Source organism: Barbus barbus (genome assembly GCF_936440315.1).
Source record: "Barbus barbus genome assembly, chromosome: 43".
Taxonomy (NCBI): domain Eukaryota; kingdom Metazoa; phylum Chordata; class Actinopteri; order Cypriniformes; family Cyprinidae; genus Barbus; species Barbus barbus.
In genome coordinates, this window is record NC_136721.1 from 11,002,742 (window position 1) to 11,022,294 (window position 19,553).

Sequence of the window (19,553 nt, forward strand, 5' to 3'; positions counted from 1 at the left end):
CCAGTATTATTCATACTTGATAGGAATATCTCGAACCAGATGAAAAATAGAGTAAAATGAAGAGTGAGGAGGCTGATGAAGTATTTCATAACGTGGTTCCATCCGAGCAACTGAAGCATTAAACTCGGTGTTAAAAACCTTCTTCATTCCTGTCATTCTTGTACCTGGATTTACTTAAACAAAATGGATTGTGATGGTACAATGAATCTGTAACAGCAGAGTGTGTTTGAACTGAAGTGACATTTAAATTGAATTATTTCTTTTTTGGAGGAATTTCAGTTATTCATCATAGCTGTTGAAGTACCGCAGCAATATTGGATACTGGTGTGAATTTTAACTACCTTAACAAACAAGACTCAATCAGCATCTCAAGAAAGTCAAAAACCATGCAGGCTAGGCTAGCACGAAAAGGTATATTTTTCTCTCTATGAAAACATAACCTTAAATATTCTTTTCTAGAATTCTGTTTTTTGTTGTTATTTTTTGCTTTTGTGCAGTTTAACATTTGGATGAAATCCTCTTGTGTATTCATTCAGTAGATTTGCACTCATTTGTATGGTGAGGAGACATTGATATCAGTCTAGCATTAGCACACACTCGCTAGTTTTTTTTTTATCTCCGCCCTTTAGATTCCAGAACACACTCTGCATTCACCTCATGCACTGTTTGATATTTGTCAGACATCAGCATCTCAATGAGAACCTGTCAGTTGAGGTCAGAGGAAGGAAGGAATATATCCAAACTCCAAACGTGTGTGGAAGTTTTATCAATCTGTGGCTTTGTGTCAGAGAACACAAAGCACTTTTTTATTATTGTTGTTTTGGCTCTTTCCAGTGACTGACACTGGACAATGCTAAAGCTGTAGAATGGTAACATATTCCACGCTAGCAATAAGAACGAGGTAGTGTTTCTGAGGTGTCAACTGTTATGCACTCAAGTGTGCCCCCCAGAGGTGGCTAGTGGCAGGTGGAAGTGTTCTTGGGAGGGAATGAATCACTGTTAAAATAAAAACAGCAGGAAACTGTCAGTAGTTATACATGTCAGGATGTCAGTAGCTGGCGAGCCAGTGTGTGTGTGCTTTTGTGCGAAGGAGCGGTGATGAATGCAAAACATGGAGCCACACTCCATTTCCCCTCCTACATTACAAAGGACACTGCTGAGCTCCTCTCCCAAGGGTGAGCCACTGTAGCTTGACCAGATGTTTCTTTTTGCTCACAAGATATTCCCCATCGTTCTCGCCATCATTCATTTCATTTTATTGTCACATCCAATACTCCTAAATATCGTTGTTTGAAATTGCTTCATGATCCAGAGATTTTTCTGGATGTTTAGGTCATGTGATGGGGCATGATGTATAGGCTATCTATATCGGTTATACCCATGTGCAAAAATTGGCTTGGAGGTGGGTTGCCTGAACAGCTAGTCAACTAATTGGTCTTAAAGAAAGCTCTGTGTAATTACAGGGCTTAGTTGTTTCGGGTTCACCTGAACCCAATCAGACACGTTTTGTAGGGGGCGTTTACAAACTGTGTAGCTGTCAGCACAATAATTAAAATGTCTCTAAAATATAAAAAATACATGTGTAGGGAGGTTTGTTCAACTTAGGGCACTTTTATGTCACAGGGGTTTATTTTTAGGCAGCAGCTATTTGCACTAAATGTAAATAGCATTTTTTTTAGCGATAGATGCTATTTACACCAAGTGAAAATAGCTGTATTTTTAACGACATTCTACTGACACTAAGTACAAATAGCTATAGATTCTATTTACACTGTTAAAATAGCAAGATTTTCTGCTTTTATACTACTTAAAGCAAATAGTGGCAATTGTCTGCACCTCAGTATTGTAGTACATTGTAAAACAGTACGCAATAATAACATATTGACTGTAAATTATAGTTTTAATTCAAATTATTAAATGAATGTCACCTTATTGGGACAATAAAGCCCTCCCTGCACCTATCCTAACTCTACCCAATACTTTTATTTTCAACTTTTTGATTATTTCCTTCATTTTTATTGAAAATAAATGGCTTCCTTTTTTTTTTCATCTCTATAAAACCTTTTACTTGTCATCATTTATTTTAAATTTTTCTACATATTTTTTATTCTTTTTCATTCATTGTCATGATTTTACTACTCTATTACTACTTAAATTATTTTTTTGTATACATTTTATTTATAGAATTTTTATCTGTTTATAGATTTTATTTTGTTTTATATCAATTTTATTTATTGCAGTCTTGCACAGTTTTAAATTTTTTCCATCATAAATATTAAATTATTAATAATTATTAATAAAATATTTAATAATACATTCATTAATTAAAATATTAATTATAAACATATGCCTTTTGAACATCTGTTTATTGTGTAAAAAAATTTTTACATTTATATTAATGCAATGTGAAACTTGATGTGTGAAGAAAAAGAAAAAAAAGAAAAATATCACTTCATTTCCAGTCATGCTGCATTTTGTTAAATGATGTCAAATAAGTGTGAAAATATAATTGCATTATAATAATGCATTTATGACACAATAAATGCTAGTTCCTTTTTAGCTTTTCAAATTCCCACTACAGTGTCACTGAAAATAACAGAATTATAATGTATGTGTTTATACTCTTTGGCATTGTTATTAAACAAATTAAACTAGTTAAAGTGTAAAAAGTGCCTTTTAACTGCGTTTGTTTGGAATAGAAATCCACAGGGCCAAAAGTGCCCACAATCTAGAAACTAGTTGACCTCACTAATCGAATAGTCAAGCGTCATGTCTCATCCCTAATGTCCACCTCTAAACAAACTGTCCATTCTTACACAGGAACAAGGGAAGGTGGATGTGATCTTCAATGTGGGCACAGATGACATCACCATAGATGAGCCTGCAGTCACCGTGAACGACGGCAAGTACCACGTGGTTCGCTTTACACGCAGTGGTGGCAACGCCACCCTCCAAGTCGACAACCAGCCCGTCATCGAGCGCTTCCCATCAGGTAAGACCCCGCAGAGGACGGGGAAAGCCATTTTTGGAGGGTTGGGGGATCCCATTACACGTGTGGTTGGTAGAAATACTAGGGGCAGCTTCCCTTGGGAATTGACACATGGGGTCCGAGAGAGACACTCGCACATCAGGAAGATGTTTGAAGCCCTTGGCCTGGATTTGGATGCATGTTGAAAGCATGCCTTATTGAAGGGTACAAATTGATTTATAATTTCAATTGTGAATTATTTGGGTTTGAAGTGCGCTGTTTTTACCCTCAAACTCTTCCCAGAGAGTTTATGAGTCACCACATGCACATATTTAATAACAATTGCAAATTGACACATTTCCCCCCAAGCTGCCTTGCCTAATACATTCAGCCCGAGATGGATTTGGATCCTTTACAGTTCTCAACTTCAGCCAGCTTTGCTCTAGGCGGGATGAGGAAGGTGTCTCTGCGCCTGTGAAGATCCTCTATCCCTGAACCGCATGCAAACTTTGAACCACAAAACGTGCTTTCATTTTTTTTAGCATTAGCCAAAACACCTCTCGCAGGTTGCTCTTTGAACCTCGGTGCTCTCGAGTTGCGGTGTAGTCTGCGCCGTAAACTGATATTGCAAGGCCCTAAACTTTTGTAACAAGCCTTGATTGATGATCCCAATCCTGCAGTAGACGTCCCATGAACCGTCCCCTTCCTATACAAACATCTCGCTCTGAGGTCCCTTGGCCTTGTGTGCTTTCCAATTAAACTTGAGCAAACTCTCTCTCTCCCCACTGTGTGCTTAGGGAGCTGCCTTCCACTCATAGCTGCTGTTCCACAGGAAGACATTTTCTCCATCTCTAATAGCAATCCTGTCTTTCCCGTCCTCGTTTTTCATTCGGTTCCTCCGATGTGCTGCTTCACGGCAGGTTAGTGCAGCGTCAAGGAGTCCTTAGCAAAAATACAGCTCTAGCCAAATAAAGCAGCGCCTCGGCTCACCTGCTACGCTCCTTCCACCCCCACGTGTGGGGTCTTGTCTCGAAATTGCCAGAGGTTGAATGGCGCTGCGTCCCTGCTGCTCGGGCTTGAGATTTCGTCTGTTTTCTGAAAGGGAAAATTGGTTTTCTACTGCTGCGACATAGGCTTCCTATCCACCAGGTCTCCCCCTAAGCCCCCTCAGGTGGCCAGAGTCAGATGGGGCAGCCTTTCCAAAGCGCAGGGATAAAGCCGGGCTTCAAAGTCGCCACAGTCGTGTCATGCATACTTTAGAACTGAGTTATGCGCATTTAAATGGGATGGCACGGCTTTTATGTGGCACCTGTCATCCCGGGGATTTAAAAAACGATGATATAGGTCTTGCGTGTCATCCGACACTCGCAAAGCTTGCGTGTGTAAACGAAGCCGGCTGTGTATCGCTTAGATTAACGGCTTCGGTTAATTCAGTTAATTAAAATTGAGGATTAGATGACCGGATATGTTCCCCGATGTCAGATTTGCTGCTCCCTGTGGATGCGGTTGCAACTGACCGCTCGCCTCGGTATTTTGCTCAACGTGCCATTACATTGCCCCATAAATAAGAATCTAGTGGAAGCCTATGAATAGCAATGCATCAGAGCGGACTTTATTAGATGGATCGGTTTGTTTTCGCTTTTTTCGCCGCTTACTCACGGACGAGACCTATTTCAAGTTTTCTTTGAAGGTTCAGTGCAGAATTTGCCACATATGAGCTCTTTTAACAGGCTTATGGGAGTGGGAGGTTTGGCCCTCATTCAGGTTGCAGGGTGGGTAGGATGAACGGAAGGCTTGTATCTCACACGACTGTCACAGAAGGAACATGATACAGTATGTGGTATGTAAAAAAAAAATGCCGTTAACACTTAGCATACCAACATCTTCCTTCAAGAAAGATTACTTTTAACTGCAAAAAAACCCCTGTAATTTCACAGTATGTGGGTCAATGGCGTGACAGTCATCTTTGTTTGCGTGTTATCTTTTCATTTCTTTTTATACATATGATGACTTGAAAACACCTCCATTTTGATTAGCGTGATTTATTAAAAGAAAAAAAAAAAAAAAAAAAAAAAAAAATATATATATATATATATATATATATATATATATATATATATATATATAAAAAAATCTTAATATATTAATATTTCTATTTATTGTTATTCTTAGACAATTTGTAAATACAAAGAAATTGACATGTTTTCATTTAGATTTTTATCATATGTTGTTGACCCATTTACTAGATTCGATGAAGGACTTACTGGAATTTTCTGAGACTGTCTCAGCCAGTGTAAAGTTGTATAGGTGATGTCTGAGAGGAAATAAACATCACTGTGTGGCAAACAACACTGACCAAACTGGTATAAAGGAGTATTAGGAGGACTTGTGGATTTTGACAAGATGGTGGTTGAGAGCAGGGAAGAGAAAACAGTGATATGAGGAGATTGTTCTTTTGAGTGAGTAACAGGACCCGAGAGCTCATTTTAGCTCTGGTGAAGGGATCTGTCAGAAAACGGGAACTGTAGACTGTAGATACACCCTGTTCCTTATCTGGCAGCCATGACACAGAGTCAATTACATCTTTTGTGTCTTTTTATAATTACACGTGTCCTAATTTATGCAGGTACCTCGAGATTTTGATACTAGATGCAGCACTGATTGCATTGTTCTCACTCTCACTGATTTCTTGACCAGAAAATGTCTTCCGGAGCAGCTTTGACAACCATTGTTTAACTGCACATTATAATATGTGACATTATCACTGATATCATTGTTGTCTTATTGATTGTATGAAATTTCCCTCAAGTATTATTCGCTACGATGACATCACAATCAACCAGACCAAAATTAGAAGATAAACTATCACTAAATATGTCCTCAAAGCTTTCTAAACAGATTTAAACATGCTCTAATTAGTCTCAAGCTTCTAAACTGTCTAATAACTAAGAATCCACGTTAAAACAACATAACTACCAGCATAAAGCTCGTTTCGACTTCCTAACTTGCTAAACTTGATAGTCTTGTTGCCATGTTTTTAACCATGTGACGCTTGAACTTCCAGATATTAACCTCTTATCTGTCTCTCTAAATTCTTTGAAGGGAACATTGATAATGAACGGCTTGCTATAGCCAGGCAAAGAATTCCATACAGACTTGGTCGGGTAGTTGACGAGTGGCTACTCGACAAAGGTAATAAAAATGAATTAATTAAACAATGACTTAATGACTTATTAAGGCTCTGTAAGAGGTGCAGTTCCCTTAAAACCTCAAAGCTTCAAGCCATTTTGAATTCAACTTCCTAAAACCAAAGCCTTTGCATTGGCATATAGTGGGCCAAAGCAAACTGTGAATTGTGGCTGCCCACGTACAATGTAAATCCAGTCGGTCCTCTCCATCTGGCTTGTGCTTTTCAGATAAAGTCCTTCACAAAGTTAGAACTGCACCGCTTCAGAGATTAAGGTTTAATCTTAAACATAACCCTGACTAACCCTCTAACAACGCTCCATAATTGCAAAAACTGTCTGTAAATAGTTTCTTTTTTTGCTGTCTTATGTTTTCCTTCTGTGATCCCCTCTGACTTCGCTAATTCTGAAGCAAGGGTATTTAAAAACACTTTAACTATAAAATCTAGATTTATATTTTCCAATCTCAAGCAGTTAAAGGGACTGTTGCTTTTTATAACACTAAAATCAGAATAACGTTTCAAAATCCCCTTTAACCCTTTGAGTGTAATGAATCCAAAAAAATATAGATTTTTTTTTTCTGTAAACTTAACGGTGTTGTAATCTTTGGACCCGTGAGACATCTGTAAACAGATGAATCCTGCATGGTATTCGATTTCCCCCCCGAGAAACTCTTTCGGTTATTAAAGTGCAGAAACTATCTCAGACGCCTGCATCAGCACATTATCAAAGAGAATTGGGCATTAATGCTCTACTGTATGTGTAAGTTCTCAGACTTTTTGGTTGGTTGCGCCTTTTTCATCTATATGCAAACTTCCTTTTCTGTTCATGTGCTGAGCTAACATCACATCTAAATGTTAAGTGTAAAACAAATACGCTTGCACTGTTTGTTTGTTTCTTTGATGAAAACTGACCTTTCTAAGTGTGCATATCTTTGTTGATTGAACTCAATAACATGCAGAGTATAACGTGATCCAAATTTCAGTTCTGCATTTGTCTAAAAGTCATTTTCAGATGTTTAGCTCTCCCTTGTGAATCCAACTAACATCCTTTATCGATAGATAATTTTATATATATATACGTAATGAGTAATTCCTCATAGTCTGATTTGATTTCCGTTGTTGGATATAAATAGGGCGTTAAACTAAAGCTAATTCCGTCTTAAACCCCCTTAAATCAAACTAACTCAGAGGGTTAAACAGTCTAAATATTAATGAAAGACATTTTCGTAACCAAATGAGAGGAAAATTGATGTCAGCCTTTGCACATTCAGATGTGATTAACAATGTCCCTTTAACATGTGTAATTATTTATCAGTTCTAATCTGTAAGTAATGATAATGACACAAAGCCCTCATACATCAGGTCTGTGTCCTGTATGAATGGTACATTTTACTGAGTAACTTGTCTTTGTGTGAGAAATTTGTCTGTGCCTCGTGCTCTCTATCTCAAAGGCTCTTTGGTCTCCTCATTCTCCTCTGTTAAATCTTCTAACCTCTGTCACTGGGTCTCACATTTAGACGTAAAGAAAAGATCTGTCCAACCTTGAATTAATCACAGGAAAACCTTTTTTTGTCTTTGCGCCTGACATGCGAGGAAATTAAATCTCATTGCACAGTTTTAATTAGCAGGAGTAATGCACCTAAATATGAATATTCTGTCGTTATTTATACAAATGTCTCATGTTGTTCCAAACATCCGCAGGACACAAAAGGAGAAATTTTAGATACTGTCCTGGTCGCTTTATTCCAGTGACTGAATAATAAGAAAATAAAAGAAAATGAATCATTTTATATTATATAGCCTATAATTGTTCTTTCAATGCTGCTGAAAAATTGTCCTTGCAAAGAAAGGAAGTAAGTAGTGTCATTTTGGTCCCCATTGACTTTCAATGTATATAAATATTTGAATATCTTCTTAAAATATCTTATTTTACATTTTAAACATTTTTGGCTGAACTGTTATTTTAAGTTCCATGTGCTACTATCACTGAAGTGATAACGAGAGACTATCATTTATACCATTTTCTCAGTACTTTACTGTATTATGTCAGCATATGTAACCGTCCTTAATGTCAAACATTAATCAGAATAATCTTTCCACTGTACGAAAAAAGAACATGTGCAAGTGGAAAGTGGCCATCTGGCTTCTTCCCGCTCTATTACGACATGCCTTTCCGAGATGATGGTCTTTTTATCTCCACTCTCATGTCAAACTTGGTTATTTTCAACTGTTAAAATCGAGACCCTACTTGTGTTAAATGGCAACCCTTCATTAAGCATTAAGTGGCTCTCACAGAGGGGATAACAACTGCCCACTTCATAATCAACTGTGTCAGAGTACCTGTTCATCAGGATTAAATGGATGGCGGCAGTCCAGCTCTCAGGGGCCAAAGGAAATGGCACTTTGAGTTAACCATCCTTTTCCTTTCAAAGTAGTAATTCTGAAGGTTTGTTGGCATTACATTATATCTAAAGTGTAGCCCGATTGCTTAACATTCACTATTATAATTCAAAACCACTTGTAGCGCCGTGACTACCTGTTGTAGCTTTGAAAATTTCTTGTATTTTCATAATCGTCAACTCAATGATCAATTCAACCAGTGGTGTAGTCTATGTGAAATGACTCAGTGACAACTCAGTGGAGATTCAGGGGACAAAATCCTCATTGCAGAGGCATAGTGTGTGTGTGTTCATATGTGTGTGTGTGCCCCTATGTATCTCTATTTGTGGGGCTTGTGGAGAAACTCCTCTTGCCTCGGTGACACATTAGCATTTGAGCTGGCAGATGACACTTATTCATGCAGATTAGCATCAACGAGGCCTCTGTCTCTGAATAAAACATATCCAAAACTCTTTACATACTCATAAATATTGTTTTCCAATTTGGTCCTCCTTATTCAGTTCATTATCCACAGCTCAAGCCCTACTAGTTTAATGAGGCTCAAATTACAATATACAGCCATTATTCTATAATGATAGGGGCTCTTCCTTTGCTCTTCGATCTGGCCCTCATAGAGGAGCCACCTCAGGCTTCAGGATTGATCTTTGGCATCATGTTTAATACAACATTTTATCCCCTGCACTAACCGGGTCAGATACAGCTGCCATTAGAATTGGAGATTTCCATCGCCAGGTTTAAATGTTAAAAGTGTTATCAGCTGATTTAGACGCATCATGTCGGTGACGCCAAAAACAGCTTGTTCTGATGGTCGCTTTTTGCTTCTCTGTCTCTCTTTGCTGTCGTACTGCTCTCTCTTTCTTTGTCTCTATATCTCGCTCTCTCTCCATCTCCTCTCTGATCCATCACAGGTCGGCAGTTGACTATCTTCAACAGCCAGGCAGCTATAAAGGTGGGAGGTCAGGATAAGGGACGGCCGTTCCAGGGCCAGATCTCAGGCCTGTACTACAATGGGCTGCAAGTGTTAAAATTGGCCGCCGAGGGGGATCCGAATGTGCAGGTGACAGGAAACTTGCGTTTGGTTGGAGACGCACCCTCTGTCCTGTCTACAGAGACCACTTCGGCCACCCCTCCAGCTGCGGCGGACATGTCCACCACCATAATGGAGACCACCACCACCATGGCCACTACCACCACCCGTAGACAGCGCTCTCCTAGCCTGAAGGACAGTATTACGCAGGTAAGGAAGGGACGGTGGACGGTTCATTCATCCAGAGAGACGAGTCATCCCTGAACGAGGGATTTTGTTGCGTTTATAAAGAATTTTGTTTTACAAGATGTCCAGTTGGTATCAGCAATAAAAGAGCTGACAGGAGAGACCACCCTGGGGTAAAAATTCTGTCATTTATTGCTCAAAAAAGTGCCATTACTCTGCATCTGGAAGGCCCTGAAGAACAAGAATCATAATGCTCGGATTCGCATGTGTCAGGATATATCTCCCCCACATATGCTTTTCTTTTCATTCCTCCCACACATAGTATTTTACTAGTCACATTTCCTTTGAACGGTCCTGCAATTTTCTCAAGTCATTATTTTCTAAGGCTTGAGAAACATTTTGAGCTGTAGCACTTTTCTTGTGAAAGCAAACACTTTAAACAAAACAGTTAAATTTATCTCCATTTGTCAGATTTCCAGTTTCACATATATATATTTTTTTACTCTGATTAAAGGAATTGTTTTTTACAGTTATATGTGTCAGGACAATAATATATTTTTAATTATAGATGGTTAAAAAAAGCTACAGAAATTTATCTTTTAAGTTTGCAATTAAATTTTGAAATTTACAAATTAAATATAATGCATCTCAATGCAAACAATGAATTCAAAAACACTTCACTTTTAACTTTTTTGTTAACTAGAAAGCACTATAGCATATTCACGACTATCACAAATAATTCTCACAATTTCAGTAGTGTAACATTGACATATTGCTAAACAAAATATTCAGCATGGCATTGATTTCAATAGTGTTATATTAGCATGTTGCTAAACTAACAACAACATATTCCTCACGATAAAGATAAAATCCCAACTGATTCTGAAAACTCTTTTTCAAAAAAAAAAAATTGATTGTTGAAAATGCACCATAAATGTATCTTTTAAATTAATAATATGGTATAAATATATATATATATATATATATATATATATATATATATATATATATATGTATGTATATATATCAACTCAATAAAAACAATGAATTGAAAAACACTTCAATTTATTCTGAATTCACTATTATATACACACACTATATACTATATTCACTACACACACACATGCATATATATATATATATTAGTGCTGTCAATCGATTAAAATTTTTAATCGCGTTAATCACAGTCACAATCACTGTAAATGTGTTGAAATAAAGAAATGTATGACAAACTAGTTTAAGCAAACAGAACCTTTCACATCTCCGCGAGTTATGAGACATTATCCTTATTATTCTTTTGTTTTTATTCAGCCATTATCAGCCTTTATACTGGCAATAAAACATTTAGCAAGCCACATCACTTCAATCTCAGTATACATGTACCCAACTATTATCAAAAGTATTTCTAAATAAATGCAAAGCATTTTCTTGCGACCTTACATGAAGTATTATGACAAAATGCATTATGAAGAAGAACTGCACCTGTTCTGCAGGTGCATTAGAGCTAACATTAGCATCATGCTACATAAGGTAATTTATGAGATTAATAGTACACTTTCATTTGAAACTCACTTTAAACCACCATCGAGTGTTTGTAATAACTTCCTTTTGAGATCACATGTGGAATTTGGTCGTTTACTGTTGTTAAAATATCCCTTTTTTTATTGCTGTAAAAATTAGCATTTCAGATGTAAACATTCATCTCAAGAAAATCACATACAAACCATATCCTATCGTAATTGTGTGTCTATTATCTTATATAATCTATAGTGGCTGTTGTCCTGTTTATTTCTGCTGTGTAAAAGCCTTAACATGTATGCTCTGGCTGAAACTCACGTTGTTTGTGATGTTACAACTGCCTCTCCATTCTTAAGTTACTAGGTATACATTAATACAAATTAGTAAAAGGATCTATTTTAATTTTTATTTGTCTATATACAGTTTGGGCAGCCACGGTACATTATAAAATTATCCCCAAAAAAACGCAACCCATGGCTCTGTTATTTTTCCTGTGACGGTATTTTCAAAATAGCCCAATTGTGCGGAAAACCTTGACCCTGGCAACATCACACAATGATAGATACGGCAAGACGTTTGGGTCAAACCTTGGGCTCAAACGATTAATTTGCGCTAAAAAAAATTAACGCGTTAAAAATTTTTGATTAATCACATGCGTTAACACGTTAACGCTGACAGCCCTAATATATATATATATATATATATATATATATATATATATATATATATATATATATATATATATATATATAATATAGTATGTAATATATTCAAAAATATCACAAATCTTACAGTTTCGACAAAACCCTATGTTATTCAGCTAAATAACTTGAGGCCATCTACACGGTTGAGCCCTGATTTATTTGTGAATAAAGATTTTCCTTAAAATATTTGTTCCTCTCTTGTCATGAAAGCATAGACTGGCCGTTGTTGTTCCAGCAATTTTTCAAGTCTGTTGACAGCCTAAGAAAACACATTAACCTCAAGCAGCATCTGTAAAACGCTGGAGCACAAGGCTATTAATATGGAGGATATTGAGTGTCATATCTGACATGTGTGTTGTCTCGGCCCCCCATTCATCACATATTGGTAGCAAGTTAGGAGGGTTTGCCTCCCCCACTGTCAGCCTTTATTCATGTGGTGTTCAACTCCATTGATCAGGAGATGCACGTTGATAAGAATAAAGGGCAAGCTCAATAACAATCAGTGTCAATCATAGTGAAACTGGCAAGATCCATAGCCACTAGCGGCACGCATTAGCGCAAATGAGGACGGGCACGGATTCTCTCACGTGTACACTGTGAATCATTCCTAATCCACTCTGTCCTGGGTGTAAATAGTCATACAAAGCAATAGCAGGGAAATGGGGATTTGAGTGAGACAGCTTAGTGCCAAGGAAGTCCCAGTGCACCACTCCACTCCTCTCCTCTTCTCTCCAAGATGAGTAAGACATTTATATGGAAGAGCACCAAACGCTGCGTCTAGACTACAAATTCATTCATTTATGAACTATATTACCATTCACAGTGTAAAAAGGGCATTTTTCTAGATACGTGTCGTTTAAATTGATTATTTTACCCAATATTTGTGTATTCTACGTATTATTTAAGTCATTAAAGCAACATAATTGGGAGCTCCATGCATATTATTTCATAATTAGCTTAGCAACATGCTAATGCCACTCTTAAAATGAGTTGTGAGTAGATGTCATGTACAGTACGTCATCATTAGCTTAGCAACATGTTAATGTTACACTGTTAAAATTAATTGTTTGTCAATAATTTGCAAATTGTGCTGTTAGGCTAGTTTAGCAACATGCTAATTTTACATTATTGAAATCAATTGTGAGTTGATCCTGTAGAGAATATTTAATTGTTTAGCAGTATGTTTTTGTTACACTAGCCTATTGAAATGTCTTTTGAGTTGATCCTATGCAGAGTATTTCATTATTAGCTCAGCACTATTGAAATAAATTGAGTTAATATTATAGTATTAGCTATATATTAATATTATAATATATTGAAATCAATTGTGAGTTGATCCTGTACATAATATTTCATTGTTAGTTTAGCAGTATGCTAATATTGAAATCAATTGTGAGTCGATCTCATGCAGAGTATCAGAGCAACATGCTAGTCACTATTGAAATTTATTGATTTGCAGAATATCAGCTGCAGAATATTTTGTTGTTAGTTTAGCAACATGCTGTTACATTATTGAAATTAATTGTGAGTCAGTCCCATGCAGAAAATTGTGTTGCTAGTTAAGCAGCATGCTAATGCTACACTTTATTGCAATTCATTGTCACTTATAATGTTCCCTGACAATGAAGACGCTCCCTATTAAAGCAGCTCCATTTATAGGCAATAGTAAGCAAGCTACCTCACATCAGACCTTGGAGGGAAAATATCTGAATATTTGAAAATCAAATCTACTCAGTGTACATTTTAAACTCAAATCAAGTGTTCTGAAAATCAGTTAGAGCTGCAGGGTCAGACATATGTTATTATTTCAGCCTCATTTTGAGCAGCTTGTGCTGTTTTGTATCAAAGCATCCATACCTCCAGCAGCACAAATCTTTTGTTCTAAGATTGCTTTTTCACAACCTCAAATTGGTCTTCAAATTTGTGGTGCTTTTGAAGTGAACCTTCATGACACCACGTAAATCACAGCCCACATCAGTGCTCAGTGCTCTTGCAGCGCATTGCAAATTGTGCCGTTGTGAATAGTGTCTATTAAGTAAGCCCTTGATCAAGCTGACATGACACTATACTTCCCTTTTAAGGATTAGGACATTTAAAGTGCCCTGGACTTTCTTTTTGCCATGTCAAAAAAAATTAGTCACAGTGTATTTGTCAGAACTGTATGCACATATCAAAACACAACCTGCAATTTCAGTGCTCTTAATAAACTTGTCTTACCAAACACATAGGCATTGTGCAGAAGTGCAGATAAGAAGCGCACTAATTATCCTTTAATAAACTCAGTCAGGCAAAACTAATGCGGCAATGCGTCTTTTAATTAGAAGTTCGAAATGTCAAAGTCTTTAGTATTTGTAAATCACACTCAAAAACCAAGCAAATTTGTCACAGCTTTTCTTTTGTCCCAGTAAACGCTTTGATTGTTCAGAGCACGGCTTTTTGTTTAAAATAACCCTGATGGTGCTTTCTGTACATTTAATGTTTGTTGTCTTTCAGCTACATCAGTATTTGATGGATGTCGAGAACATGAAATGTTTTTGTATATTTGGTGTAAATAAAGCATAATAACATTGCTGATATGATGGAAAGGCTTTAAAACAATGTTTTTCTCAATAAGCTTACCTACGAAAGTAATTTAGCTCTGGCCAGTTGAGGTTTTGAAATATTTGTAGCTGACAATATTGAACAGTCAAAGAACAAGAAAAACGTGGAATAAATCAATATGCAACTGTATTGAACTGTCTACAAGCCAATTCAGTTAGTATATGCATTTATTAAGCTAAATTATTATCGGGTCTTGAATGAAGAAGAAAAAAAGTATTATCTCAGTAATCGCATCATGGAAAACACACACATGAACCTTTACGGCTTAACTCTTTAATAGTTTATGATGCTTACCATGATTGTTTTCATTACCTGCATATGAAAAAGTATTCCTATCTAGCTAGTATTAGTATCTAGCTGTGTTTTTGTTTGTGTGTATTAAAATAGAGAGCGAGAATGCAAATACTGGTGTCACCATCAATAAATGCCTTCATATACCTCATCTAGCCTTCGAAAAGGGAGGCTCATTCTGTCGATGCTCCCAGCCTCGCAAACAGATAAATATGCCCATATGAGTGAACAGCTAAATTGTTCTGACCTCTCGATAGGAAAGGACAAACTGATGCGCCCAAATCAGTCATGGCCCAGATCCAATTACATGTTTTATGAATGTGAGGTATGAGTCAGGAATGTTAATTCAAACTCAGGTCAAACCAAGGGGCAGCGAAACCCTTTGGTCTAGCATCGCTGCATCGTAAGAGCTGAACAAATGCCTCCACAGCCAATGAGCCTGTGGACTTTCAGAAAACACAGTTGAAACAGTGGACATACATCATAGAAGAAGTCTTTCATTTTCTGGATGCCATGAGAATTTTCATTACAGTGTTTTAAAAATGACATTTCAAGGACTGTCATTTCCGCCACAATTTAGGAAGTGGTGGACATGAAATTTTTAACTTTTTTTAGTTTGTTTTGATAAAATGCCAGACTCCTTTGTCTTGCTAACGGTAATTACCTACGTTGCATTTTATGTATCCTAAATGCATTCAATTTTATTTTCACATTTTTTGCATCATTTTACAAAGTTATAAATTGAAAATGTAAAAATATAATAAATAATATATTCTTGTTTTAAATCAAATATGCTCTTCACTAATAACAAGTCTCCATGGTAAACAAGTACACTGATTTAAACAAACAAACAAGCAAAATCATATTAATCATATTAAAAACAAAATTGTTTATTGTGTTGAAAATAACAGACAACTGTAATTTTTACATTTATATAAATCACACAATAAATATTGAAATTGTTGGTTAATTCCATTTTGTTTAAATAATCATAATTTTAACATTTTAATAATTCATGTTTATATTGAATATTGTTTATTCTGTATACTATATTTTATACTTTCAGAAAGTCTGCACTGTAAAAACTTGTTAATTGGTTGTATGTTTAATACGGTGTATATACAGTGCTTATACAGTAAAACACTGTTATAATGACTTTTTTGGAAGTGAAAAAAAAGCAAGTTATTGTATAATTTACAGGGAAAAAATGTAAATTGACATTCCCAGAATTCCCTGCATGTCACTTCAAATTTGATGTTTTTCGTTGAAAAAACTTTCTTCTTAGTTGTGTAAATTAGGGTTTTATCTTGCATCTAATGTTGATGAATGTTTATTGCATTATTTGAGTATACTGCAAGTGATACTGTAATATCACTATACACACCTTCTATATTTAAGTATTTCCCTCCTTAGCTTGTGGAAGAGCTGTTGTGTGTTTGTGAACTTTGATTAATCATGTGACAGTCACCACCTTTTTTGGGTGGTTGTCAGTGTATTACAATGGTGCAAAACAGATATTAGTAACTCAATAGGTTGGTATATTAACATATATCAATTATTGAAATACCCTTTATTACTGTGAATTTAATTTAGGTCTCTAAAACCTTAAATGTTGCTACCATATTTTTTACGGTTAAATTATGGCAACCACAGCTGCCGGTATTTTACCGTAAATGTCAGATTTTTTTAGATTTTGTTTTTACAGAATGGGCCAAGAGTAAAACTATCTAAGATCAAAAGGTATTTGGAAAGTAGTAATAATAATAGAAAGGTTAGTGAAACGCTTTAATGTGAAAAAGGCTGAAAACACCTGGGGGCATAAGTGACTAAAATTTGACAAAAGCAGTAGGCTTAAATGAAAACTGGGCAAATAGGAGAGAAGGGTGCAGAGAAATCAGAATAAATAGGATCTGCCTCCAAACTTGGAAAAATGAATCCTCTGTACCGGTATTCTCTTTCAGAACTCAGATGACCTCCTGGTGGCGTCAGCCGAATGTCCCAGTGATGATGAGGATCTGGAGGAGTGTGAGCCCGGCACTGGTGAGTACAAACACACACAGAAGCACTGAGGCCATACAGACCCACACAAGCTCCAGACGCTCACAGGCAGCACAAACATCAGATCAAACGTCTCAGGTTACGCATGTGTAACCATGGTTCCCTGAAGGGAACGAGACGCTGCGTCCGAAAATGCTTAGGGAATGCCTTCAGCGTGACCGTGCTCTGAATCATCTGTACAATCAGTCCAATGGAAAGGCGAGGCGTCACGGGCGGGTGACGTCACGATCAGGAAGCTTTAAAAGCACGTGCGGCAGAGCCGGCTTCAGCTTCTAGGAATGAAGTAAGCACTGGCAGGGATGCCGGATGTGTGGCCTCGAGACACAGCGCCTCGTTCCCTTCAAAAGTGAGGGGCGTGGACCACCCAGCAGCGTTGCAGATGTCCTGCATAGACACACCTGCTAGGAAGGCCTTGGAGGCCGCCACACCTCGGGTTGAGTGAGCTCTGACTCCCATCGGCGAGGGGAGCTGAGAGGACTCATAGGCAGTGTTAATCGCATCCACTATCCACCTACTGAGGGTCTGCTTAGTAGCAGGAAGACCCCTCTTAGGAGGACCATAGCACACAAGCAGTTGGTCCGCCTTTCTCCACAGGGCAGCTCTGTGGATGTACATGCCCAGTGCTCGCACTGGACACATACAATTAAGCTTCTGCTGGTTGGGCTCCCTGAAGGGAGGAGGACAGAAGGCCTGAAGTACGATGGGCTGTGGTGTAACAGAGGGAACTTTAGGTACATACCCCGCTCGAGGGTAGAGAAAAACTTTGGCCATGCTGGGCGCAAAGTCAAGATAGGCAGGGGCCACTGAAAGGGCATGAAGATCACCAACTCTCTTTAGAGAGGAAATAGCCAGAAGGAAGGCAGTCTTAATAGTGAGGAGTCTGCCAGATATCTCCTCGAAGGGGCTCGAAGGGAGTCTTGCAAATAGCCTCTAGCCTCTAGTACCACACCCAGGTCCCACGTCGGAACGCCGAATTGAATACGATAGCCTCTCTCTACCGTGTGCAGGACCCAACGAGATACATTTGGTAGTAGCTTCCATGCTACCAAGTAATCTACTAAGGGAATCAGTCTCTCGAGACTGACCTCTGGTGTAACAGGAGCAGCTAGATCGGTGCCCTGAAGCGGCGCACCGGCAGGGGGAGACCGATCTAACTGCTGCAGAGACCTTCGAAGAGGTGGCGAGTTTTTCAGCTCCGCTACATCTCCGGGCAGAAAGAACTGAAAATAATGCTCGCTGGGGACGGCTGTGCCCTGGAACACCGGCAGGGTGTTCCCCTGAGGGCACTGAGGAACACCGGCAGACCGATCCACCGAGGGAACTAATGCGAAGTGTGCGTAGCAGAAGCCGCTCACAGTGTGAGCTCCCTCAAGAGCCGACTCCGCATGCCTCGCACCCAGGCAGACCACGCACAAACTGTGTGTATCCCTGCTCGGGATGTAGCGAGAGCAGGGAGGAACACACAGCTTGAAACGTGATCCAAGATCGCCCTTATGTTTTATGTTGACTTGCTTATGGCTTTAGACATAGTGCTTTGAGAGGTTTTTATTTTGACAAACAACACTAAATAGGACTCACAAAACAAGTGTCAGACTGAAAGACACACAGAGCGCTTGCTGAATGACAGAAAGCTGAAGCCGGCTCCGCCGCACATGCTTTTAAAGCTTCCTGGTCGTGACGTCACCCGCCCGTGACGGCTCGCCCTTCCATTGGACTGATTGTACAGATGATTCAGAGCACGGTCACGCTGAAGACGTTCCCTAAGCGTTTTCGGACGCAGCTCGAGTTCCTGAAGGGGAACTACTTTCTTAAAGAAATTAGCATTTTTTTAATTAAGCAGTGGATTTTAATGACTCGCGGATATATTACGTTTGGATGTAGTGCAGTTCCGTAGATAATTCCTCATTTTAATTCCAACTAGAGCTTCAATTTTAATCATTTTTCTTTTTTTTTTTCATTTTTAAGACTATGATAAGTTTTCATATCTTATGTGTCCAGTAAAAAGCAGGTTTTATATTGCAAATATTCAGGAAATAGCTTCAGTTGGATCTAAAATATAGTGTCAATTTTTATTTGTGTTCCTAATGTGAGTTCTGTTTCCCATAATGCTTTTCTGCTTGCACTCTTCCCCCATATTAACCCCATAGATGCTATAAACAAACAATTGTACTTTAGAGCTCAGCAGCTAAATTATGAGCTGATCTGACTGAGTTTAGACTAAAGGGTTATATTGCTTAAAGGGTGACCTTCTACCATCTGGGCTATTCATAACGCTAAGTGGCCATTCCACTCCATCATTGGGGTCCGCTTTGAGCATTCATACATCAGTAAAATAGGTGTGACGTCAAAAAGTGTTGCATAGTACATGGAATTATTACTCTGTGCTCAGCTATTTCTCTTGTGATTGTGCATTATGTTGCAATCATTCAGTGTCGTAGAGTGGTTGAGTTGTTTCTGATGACCCATCTGGAAAATCAGGTGTTTGACATTTGTCCAAGCCTTTGGTTTCATTTCAGATTATTTTAGTTAAATGAAATGTTGGAAAATTAAACACATTAACCCAGACAGTTCTTATTAAATAATTGCTACAACAGTCCTATTTATTGGCTCTGT

The 19,553-nt window shown here is 37.9% G+C and overlaps 1 protein-coding gene across 1 annotated transcript in view; it reads left to right on the forward strand.

The window, feature by feature from the left end:
• nrxn2a (neurexin 2a) overlaps positions 1-19,553 on the forward strand; it is a gene marked incomplete at its 5' end in the record, with an annotated part of 322,179 nt that overhangs the window by 298,153 nt on the left and 4,473 nt on the right. Inside the window, 4 exons of the mRNA XM_079404516.1 lie at positions 2,821-2,992; positions 6,071-6,160; positions 9,464-9,792; positions 16,844-16,922. Of these exons, the coding sequence (XP_079260642.1) occupies positions 2,821-2,992; positions 6,071-6,160; positions 9,464-9,792; positions 16,844-16,922 (670 nt within the window). The remainder of the gene's footprint in view (positions 1-2,820; positions 2,993-6,070; positions 6,161-9,463; positions 9,793-16,843; positions 16,923-19,553) is intronic.